This window comes from Talpa occidentalis, unplaced genomic scaffold (genome assembly GCF_014898055.3).
Source record: "Talpa occidentalis isolate TD23 unplaced genomic scaffold, MPIMG_talOcc4v2.1 talOcc4.16, whole genome shotgun sequence".
NCBI lineage: Eukaryota > Metazoa > Chordata > Mammalia > Eulipotyphla > Talpidae > Talpa > Talpa occidentalis.
In genome coordinates, this window is record NW_023601653.1 from 35,675,601 (window position 1) to 35,685,666 (window position 10,066).

At 41.2% G+C, this 10,066-nt stretch overlaps 1 protein-coding gene across 1 annotated transcript; it reads right to left on the reverse strand.

Moving 5' to 3' along the window:
• Positions 1-1,568: 1,568 nt before the first annotated feature.
• On the reverse strand, positions 1,569-6,814 carry LOC119247524 (lysozyme C-like). The gene is made up of 4 exons (XM_037514011.2): positions 6,403-6,814; positions 4,883-5,047; positions 3,548-3,626; positions 1,569-2,761 (listed from the first exon to the last, which is right to left on the reverse strand). Exons 1-4 carry the CDS (start codon positions 6,569-6,571, stop codon positions 2,695-2,697), a joined length of 480 nt encoding a protein of 159 aa, XP_037369908.1. The 5' UTR covers positions 6,572-6,814; the 3' UTR covers positions 1,569-2,694.
• Between the last annotated feature and the right edge of the window lie 3,252 nt (positions 6,815-10,066).

Consider the following 10,066-nt stretch of genomic DNA (forward strand, 5'->3'; position numbering starts at 1 on the left):
GGCAGATTGACTGAAATACACTGCTGAGGGGAGTAGCAGGCGAGTCAAGATAGGTCTGCTGAACTATGTGGGCAGTTCCCTGGCCAGGGATCGAACTTGTGCCACCAGGGAGGCCCCTAAAAATTAAGGTTTGAACTAACTCTTATTAACCAAAAAGTATTCCAGTGACTTCTTAAACATTTTGGGTTAGTTGCTACTATATTCTTGAGTTGAGAATTTATGTGTGTCATCTATACCCCAATTATATATGAATTCTAATATTAGACAAGACAAAGTGAGAAAAGACATATCCATACTTTTCACAAAATTCTCTTTATACACTTTTTTCCTTAGATTTTCCAAATTGTTAACCCTTACAAACTAATATTTCTGGAATAAACTATTTTCTCACAGGATGTTCTCTGAGTCTTTTCTTCTCAGAGTTCTCTCAAAGACCTTTCATAGACTTTTCTAAAAAAGGCTACTGACTTCCAAACTGTGTTGTCCATCTTCATAGTGAGGGTCCAGATTATTCCCAGATGTAGGAGGAGGTAAAGAAAATCTCCATTTTCCTAGCTTACCTAATTTTCCAAATTGTTCTTTTCCTTAGCATATCCAGTGGGGTGCCTGCAGATAGGCTGCCTGGAATGCCCTACAGCCCCTTTTGTTCCTTCAGTGAGCCAAATGGGCTCCACTCAACTCACTCAAGCGTTCTCTACCCTGTCTTTCCTGACACTGAAAGTAAATTTAAGCCAAGCCACAAGGACAGTGCCAGTTACCTTCCTGGAGGATTTCAGAAGAAAAGCATTCTTGCAACCCCTGGGGTCATCTAGGGTGGTCAGCAGCCAGTCCTGTCATCAAGAAAACTGGAGGAAGGGTCTCAAGAGACAGAGGCCCAATCCCTTCCTGGTCACCAAATTGTTACCAATTCTGAAGGGCCATTGTCTTTCACCAACTAAACACAAAAACTTTGATAGCCAGTTAAAGGTTTCAATAGAAGAACATTTATTGTGGATAAACAATAGGGGTCGGCCTCACTGGTAGTGCAAAGGGTTAAGTCTCAGCACTACTGACAGACATTGCAGCACAAGTTCCATGCCCAGCTAAGGAGGTGACCCACATGGCGCAGCAGACCTCTCCTGTCTCACCCGCTACTCATTCCCCTCAACAGTGGATTTCAATCAGTCTACCTGTTCTGTTCCCCACTCTGTCTCTGGTGAGTCCTCTCACCCTCCACAGCTCTGACCTGTACCTAGCTTCTGTATGCATAAATAAAATAAATCTTTAAAAAAAAATAGGGGAAGGGCCTCCCCGGTGGCTCAGCGAGTTCAGCACAGCGCTGTGGAGCTGTCGGCAGCCTCTGCAGCGCAGGTTCGAAACCCAGCTGGCCAGGGAGATTCCCACATGGTGCAGCAGACCACATGGTGCGGTAGTGCCTGCTGCTCCCCTTAGCAGTGCTTTGGGTCTGTCTGCCTGCTCTGCTCCCTACTCTGTCTCTGGTGAATCTTCCAGTGCCTCTGGCCTGTACTCCAGCATTGTATAAATAAGAAGTAAATCTTAAAAAAAAAAAAAAAAAAAAATTCATCCTCTAAAAAAAAAAGTAGGGGAAGAAGGACAAGTGTCCCGAGTCATACTCCCGAGTAGAGAGGACTGGGGGTTCTGGTTTTATGTGGCTGATTACCAGGACAGGGCAGCAGCATATTGGCCGTCAGGTTTTGTAAGCAAGGCATCAGAACCTTTAAGCACACACAGACGCTTTACATCATCTCAAGTTTACACCCTTTCTGCCTCACTCTGAAGGGAAGTGCATCTCAGTCCATCAGGTTGTCAGCAACAGAAAGGTAGAAGGAACTAGCACCAGGTTAATCCAATAGCACAAACAGCAAGCCAAACACAGGGGCCCTGTAACAGTATGTGGATTGTTTCTCTAGCTCTTTAGGTTCCACTAGGGATACAGGAAATAGTAAAAGTACCAAATCTTTTTATTTCCCCGATATTTTTTTTTCTTCAGAGATCAGATGGGTTTGAACAAAGACAGATAAGGTGAGTTGCAAAGCCTTTAATGAAAAAATGTTTTTCTTGTTCAAAACATGCGTAATTTCACACCTGTGATTAATTACAATTATTTCAATTCCTGGAAAACTTCTGCCTCTGTATTCAGTGACAATGCATGACTCTAGGTCAATAACACTAAACCAGCAACAGCTCAACTAAACATTTCTATTAATTCATAACAAGCCAGATGCATAGAAGAGTTCTTTGAAGGAAGAAAACACATTGATATATAAATTGTGATTTTATTTCTAAAGCTATAAAAGCAACATTTAAAAACTCCTTTCCATTAGCATAAAGGTCACAACTACCAATCTCTTCAAGAAAAGCTGTTCTGTATCTTTGGTTTCCTGTGAGGCCACTGTGGAACGTTGGTCTTAAAGTCCTTAGGGCTAGAGTGCCTGGAAATGTACTGGAAATGTATTGGATAGTCAAAAATTTCACAAACAGTCATTCTGTTAGTAAACTGAAAATTCTTGTAGGCTTCATATAAAATAATAAACACATTAGTAGATATTGCGTCTCTAGGGGAAAGACCATATTTTGTTTCTAATTATGTTTAAATGCAATTTGTTTGAAAAAAATGGTATTGTCACCTTCCCCTCAACTACTACTCCCTTAATATGCAAAGAAACAAAATGAGCTGAAGAAGGGAAATTGCAGTTAAACTCTACAACCCCTTATGTACTGACTGACATCTCTGTTTTCACAATGGTCTGTCCATGCCACCCTGTAAATAAAGGAGAAACAGTGATCAGCTTAAACACATCTTCACTGTAATACAGACACTTGAAATCCTTTGGGGAAATAAACTCTTTAATGTAAATGAAATACAGGCTATAGCTAGGTCCTGGTTTGCTATTTAGTAAATGGAAAAATGTAAACCAAGTACTTCATATCCCCCCTAAGCCTTCACTAGAGCATAGTGGTGAAATAATGTGCATCTGACAACAGCAACTGCTAAGTGCATTCCTTAATTCCAAAAATAATTTCAAGATACAAGAAGGAGCTGGAGAGTTACAAAAATTCTGGAAATCCCCTAAAATAAGTTGAGGCAGGGCCTCCCTGGTGGCACAAAGGGTTAAGATGCAACCTTAGAAGCAATCCGCAGCCACTGCAGCATGAGTTGGATCCCCAGCCAGGGAGCTACCCACATGGCACAGCAGACCTCTCCTGCCTCGCCCACAGCTCCCCTCAGCAGTGTATTTCAACCAGTCTGCCTGTTCTGTTTCCCACTCTGTCTCTGGTGAATCTTCTCACCACCACCCCCACTCCATACCTCTGGCCTGTACCCCAGTAGGGATAAAAAAAATAAATCTTAAAAAAATAAAATAAGTTGAGGCGTAAGGGAGTAAGATTCTGAATCAGTAAAAGTAGACTGTTTCTAGGTAGTACATTGTTTAGCAGAAGTCTAAAGGTATGATTTTAAGTTCTCAGTAGCATACTCTGGACTCTGAAAATCTTCTCTCACAATAACTGAGTACAATAGCTTTCTTCTTTCATGTTGAAAACCTACCATGCTCTAATGCCTTGTGGGTCTCTGACAACCCTCTTTGCACATTTAACAGCTTCAGTGATGTCATCTTGAAGTACAGCTGAAAAAGAGGTAGCAAGGAGGAAAACAACTTTCTTAGACATTCCATTTTAAGTTTAGATTTAGCCAGCTTTATTCATTTAGGCTAAGGAAAGAACACTGAAATTATTTTCCAGGCGTCTGTGAATGTTGAGGGAAAACTAGGCACTGTAAAAAAATCAAAACAGGGACCTCCCTGGTGGCGCAAGGGGTTAAGCACTGCACTATGAAGCAATCTGCAGCCTCTGCAGCATGAGTTCGATCCCTGGCTGGCCAGGGAGCTACCCACATGGTGCAACAGACCTCTCCTGCCTCACTCGCTGCTCCCCTCAGCAGTGTATTTCAGTAGATTGGCCTGTTCTGTTCCCTACTCTGTCTCTGGTGAATCTTCTCATCCCCTGCCTCTCTGGCCTGTACCCCAGCTCTTGTATGCATAAATAAATAAATCTTTAAAAAAAAATGGCAATTCTACTACTAGAAATTTATCCTAAAGAATTAGTAAGAAAAGTACCCAGGGCCTCCGGGTGCCTGGTGGCCTGGGGGTTAAGTCTCAGCGCTATCACCAATATTGCCTGAGTTTGCCTGAGTTAGATCCAGGGCCAGGGAGCTAATCCACATATGGCACAGCAGACCTCTCCTGTCTTGCCTGCCGTATATTTCAGTAAATCCACCTGCTCTGCTCCCCACTCTGTCTCTGGTGAATCTTCTCACCCCTCTTACCTCTGGGCTGTGCCCCAGTTCTTGTATGCATAAATAAATAAATCTTTTAAAAAAATTTAGAAATGGAGTGTCATGTTTCTAATTTAGTTTAAAATCATTCAGCAAGTCTGCATAAAAGAAATGAAAATGACAAAAGAGTAACAACTTTAACATAATGTAATGGGCATGTGCATATGGCCAGTTATGACACAAATACCTCTAATTTTCTCTAGATTTAGAACATTTTATAATAACAAGTAAAAACAATTTTAAAAAAGGACTAAGCAACCAAATTATCCCATAAGTTCCACAAAGTAAGTTGGAGAAATTGTACTCTTATTGACAAAATATCGGTAAATCTATTTATAATAAATTAATAGGTCATCCCAGGAACATTCATGTATTAGAAAACAGCAAGCTTTTATTATAGTGACTAGTGACTCTTTAATTTCTTATATAAGGGTTTATGAGAAGAATAACAGTTTCTAGAAGTTGAGGTGGAGTTTTTCTAGGTCAAGACTTTTTCATTTGACTCTCATTTGACTCTCATCTTGTCTTACAATGCAGCTATTGTCTTACCGTTGCAGGATATACCACAGCCATGGCGTGCTTTTGGGGTTTTTCCATCAGTACACCACCAGCGGCTATTGATCTGAAATATCCCATAATCGGTGCTTTCGCGTTCTGGATTGTAGTTTGTAGCTCGCGTGTTATAACCACTCTCCCATTTAGCCAAGCACATCCCTGAAAAGAATGTATTTTTAGTAATAAACAGCAACAGGTGAGTTATACTGCATATCATAATCAGCTCTATTTAGCTAATTCTATTTTTCTAGTAACTTAATTTATAAGATAAAGAAGTATTTTATTTGTAAACAATCTTAATACTTCGGTGTTGAAGGATCGTTAATAGAATCCTTTTTTTAGCAAATCATTTTTAATACCAACGAAGCAGGATAACACACTTAAAAATATTAAAACAACTGTTTCTGTTATTGCCATTGCCCTTTCCTGACTCCCCACCCTCAGACAAGATTCAGGCTAGAATAGAAAAATCAACAGAGTTGTTGAGTGAATTTTGCAATTAGTGGCAAATACATATGTTGATGGAAAAATGTTATTAGGAAAAATGAGGATTTTCTGAGAGATACGTTTTCTTAGAACACTTGAAATTAATTTGGATATCAAATTAGAATCTGGAAAACAAGTGACAGGAAAGGGTAGGCTGTTTCACTCATTCCCATATACATCCACACATTCATTCAAAAGTATTAAGAGTTGAGGGGAAATGTTTGAATTCAGTCTAAAAAGTACAGTGATTACACTGACAAATATTGATTAAATATAACAAAACTTTCATTCAGGGCACATCATGAATTGGATGGAGGAAACTGAAAAGCATTAATTAACTAACTGGGAGTAAGAGTGATAGGACATTTCATGCTGCATTTCAGAGTTCCCCTGACAGTGACTGAGAGGAAATAGATTCTTACTGCCCTAGTACTAAGAGTGCAACATAACTTTGCTGTTAAAAATCCCACTTCATGGAAGGGGAATGAAAAAGGAATCACACTCTATTACTCTAGGCTCGCAGAATCCAAATGCCCGAATGGAAATGACTCGAGTCAAGTACTAGAACTTAACAGAGATGTCTTGAGTTCCCAAATGCAGCTCTCAGTCAGCCTAGCTGTGTTGAGTCAGGGACAGCGGGCACCAGAAGGGTACAGGGGCCCTGGCTCACTCCCTGTGCCCTCCTCATTCCTTCATTTGGCAATTCTGATTCTAAAGGAACAAGGTGATGTTTGTTTGCTTTTTAATATTTGGTTGAGGTAATATTGCGGTACCCATCAGGTATCACCACCAGGCACTTACCCATATTTCACCACGCATTTACTAACATTCCTCCACCATAGACCCATTGTGCTTCCTTTCTTCTTTCTTCTTACCCTTTGTCCCCTCAACTGGATGTTTTTGAGGAATGTAAGAAAACAAGCTTTCAAAAAAATTTTAAAAGCCCATTCATTCAAATCGCCACTCTTACTGTTCATCTTCTAATATCTTACCCACACTTGGCTTACGGAAGTATGAAGTGGACTTACAATTTGCCAGGCTGATTCCCCAGTAGCCATCCATTCCAAATCTTTTCAGAGTTCTGGCCAACTCGCATCTTTCAAAGACCTTGCCTTGGACAGTGATGGCAAAGAGAGGAAGCCCGAGAATAAGGAAAGCTTTCATGTTGCCTGGGAAGCCAGATGTCCAGCTGAGCATCCCAAGTCGTCCCTGGTATTTAAAGGGTTTAACTTCCTCTTCCTCTTAGTGGTTTGGTAGCTCCACCTCTTGAGATATAAGGGCCACAGGAAAGGTGGTGGGTTGACTAACTTTTTAAAATATTTTTTTAAGATTTGAAGAGATTTATTCTGATGTGCTCAAATTAAGCTACATGGAAATGATGAAGTGGCATTGTTGAAAGAACTAGCCCATGAAGAACTGGGAAGAAGCGCTGTTTCCAAAACACGAACTTTCTCCCACTTTATTATGGATTTGAGAAACTATAAAGAAAAAAATGCAAATGAACATTTTACACAACTGAAAACAAACTCTAACCTTTGACTAACTCATTTTTATAAAATTTTTCTATGCATTTAATATGGCCTAGTCATCTTTTTCACTTAAAATTATATATATATATGTATTCCACAGAAAAAAAATGCCACAGTTTCCCAGCCAGATTTCTACTCTAACTTTTTTTTTTAAAGATTTATTTATTTATTTATTTATACAAGCACTGGGTACAGTCAGAAGCACGGGAGGGTGAGAGAATTCACCAGAGCCAGAGCCAGAGTGGGGAGTAGAACAGGCAGAGTGATGAAATACATTACTGAGGGGAGCAGTGGGCGGCAGGAGAGGTCTGCGCACCATGTGGGACCCTCCTCCGGTGGCCGGGGAGCAGCTGGGGATCGAACCAGCGCTGCAGAAGCTGTGGGCAGCTTCGCAACCCAGCGCTCAACCGCTGCGCCACCAGGGAGGCCCTCTACTCTAACTTTTTTTTTATTACTATTGTAATTTTATTTATAAATCAATCTTTTCTTGCTATAAAAAGGCTTCACATGAACAGAGTACCTCTCCTTTTTCACAACATTCCATGTTAGAACATAAAGGGTCATTGTAAGACAAGGATGCTTGATACTCAAACCTACAGAGGAGAGCACAACATATTACCCCAGAACCTACACCTTTGCCATAATGATTATTTTGAGCAAAAGGCAACTGAATAGAAACAGATGCAAGAAAAATTCACTTCTCACCATCTATCTGAAATCAAAATATAAATGTGTACAGAAGCTAATCATTGAAAACTCTAGATGCTTATCAACCCTGAGACAACACCAGAGGACTCTACATAACAAATTTGACTGACTAGTTATTATCTTCCATTAATTCCCAAAATATTTACCTCCCACAGTTGCTGTCCTTGGCTGCAATCCAACATCCTATTGGTATCTATGGGAAGATCAAATTGAGAAGGAAAAAAAAAAAGAATTGCAGAAGAATGCCTTGGCTAATGTGAGAAAAAAAGGAAAAAACTCAAGGTCTTTGTTATACCTGCATTTCTCCCAAGTATATGAGATATGTTGTTAATAAACTTGCTTGTTTTTCTTTTTCTCTTGTTAATTTATCTATTCTTACAGAATTCCCTGAGAATCTAGAAGGGTAGCAGGAAAAATACTTTTTTTTTTTTACTTCCCATACAGTTCTGATGAGAAGGATGGTAAAGTAAAAGGCTGGAATACTCCATTTTCCTTGGGAACTGCAGTTGAGATATGGGATAACAGACAAGGTACCAGCAGAAGGTAAGTATTCTTGGGCCTCCCTGGTAGCGCAAGGGTTAAGCAACAACACTTATGAGGCAATCCACAGCCTCTGCAGCACGAGTTCGATCCCTGGCCAGGGAGCTACCCACATGGTGCAGCATACCTCTCCTGACTAGCCCACTGCTCCCCTCAGCAGTTTGTTTCATCAGTCTGCCTGTTCTGCTCCCCGCTCTGTCTCTGGTGTATTCTTTCACCCCCTGCACCTCTGGTCTATACCCCAGCTCTTATATGCATAAATAAATGAATCTTTTTTTTTTTTTAAAGATTTATTTATTTATACAAGCACTGGGTACAGTCAGAAGCACGAGAGGGTGAGAGAATTCACCAGAGCCAGAGCAGGGAGCAGAACAGACAGACTGACGAAATACACTGCTGAGGGGAGCAGCAGGCGGCAGGAGAGGTCTGCGCGCCATATGGGACCCTCGCCGGTGGCCGGGGATCGAACCGGTGCTGCAGAGGCTGAGGGCAGCTTCGCAGCCCAGCGCTCAACCACTGCGCCACTGGGGAGGCCCAATAAATGAATCTTTTTTTTTAAAAAAAAAAGGTAAGTATTTTTACCATGTCCATCTCAATACCTGTCTGTAGTGCCCCTTTTCCAAAGTCATAATGGCAGGAGAAAAATGTTTGTAAAAATAGGCTTTGAGGGGCCTCCTTGGTGGCGCAAGGGGTTAAGATGCAACCTATGAAACTGTCCGCAGCTGCTGCAGCACAAGTTCAATCCCCAGCCAGGGAGCTACCCACATGGTGCAGTAGACCTCTCCTGTTTCGCCTGCTGCTCCCTTCAGCAGTGTATTTCAATCAGTCTGCCTGTTCTGCTCCCCATTCTGTCTCTGGTGAATCCGCTCATCCCCTGTACCTCTGGCCTGTATCCCAGTTCTTGTATGAATAAATAGCTCTTTAAAAAAAATAGGCTTTGAACTGTGATTTTTGTGAATTTGGCTTTAGATATCCGTTGGTTATTGATTCTTAGCATTCCAGAAATATTCATGTTTTTCTTTGTCCCTGTCTTTTGTGTCATTTGTCACAAGAGAACATTATGAGGGGATATTCTCCAATTTCTCGTTTTTATATTCTGATAACTTGGCTTTGGAACCACTGAGAATATCCTCTGTGTTATCTGCCACATAGTGGGTACAGATTGTTAGGCATGGATTGGGTGCCAAGCCAGTGGGTGAGGAACCCAAGACAGAGAGTTGACAAGCAATTTTACTTTTTTCCTGTGCTCGCTTCAGCAGCACATATACAATTTTACTTTTTTCCAAGAATGCCAACTCTCAGGGGAGTCTGTTTTAATAAAGGTTCCCAGGGCCTCCCTGGTGGCACAAGGGGTTAAGATGCAACCTACGAAGCTATCCATAGCCATTGCAGCACAAGTTCAATCCCCAGCCAAGGAGCTAGGCCAAGCAGCTACCCACATGGCACAGCAGACCACTCCTAACTCACTCGCAGCTCCCCTCAGCAGTGTATTTCATTTATCTGCCTGTTCTGTTCCCCGCTCTGTCTCAGGTGAATCTTCTCACTCCCCCCCACACCTCTGGCCTGTACCCAAATTCTTGTATGCATAAATTAATGGATCTTTAAAGAAAATAATAATTAAAAAAAGGGTCCCAGTCCATGGGTCTTGTTGTCTCTAACTTTTCAGGTTTTTTAGGACAATAGTTAGCATTTTGAGCCCTAAATATGTACCATACAATCTCATAAATACTTTGCATGTGGTATCTCAGTTCTTACAACCACTCTATGAAGCATGAATTATTGCCTCCATGTTACAGAAGAGGAAACTGAAGCATAGAGAATTAAGTAACATCTGTGTTTACAGTGCTAGTAAGCAGCTGGGCTGGGACCCAAACCCCTAAACGCTGCACCATCAAGTTATAGATCCTTCCAGGCG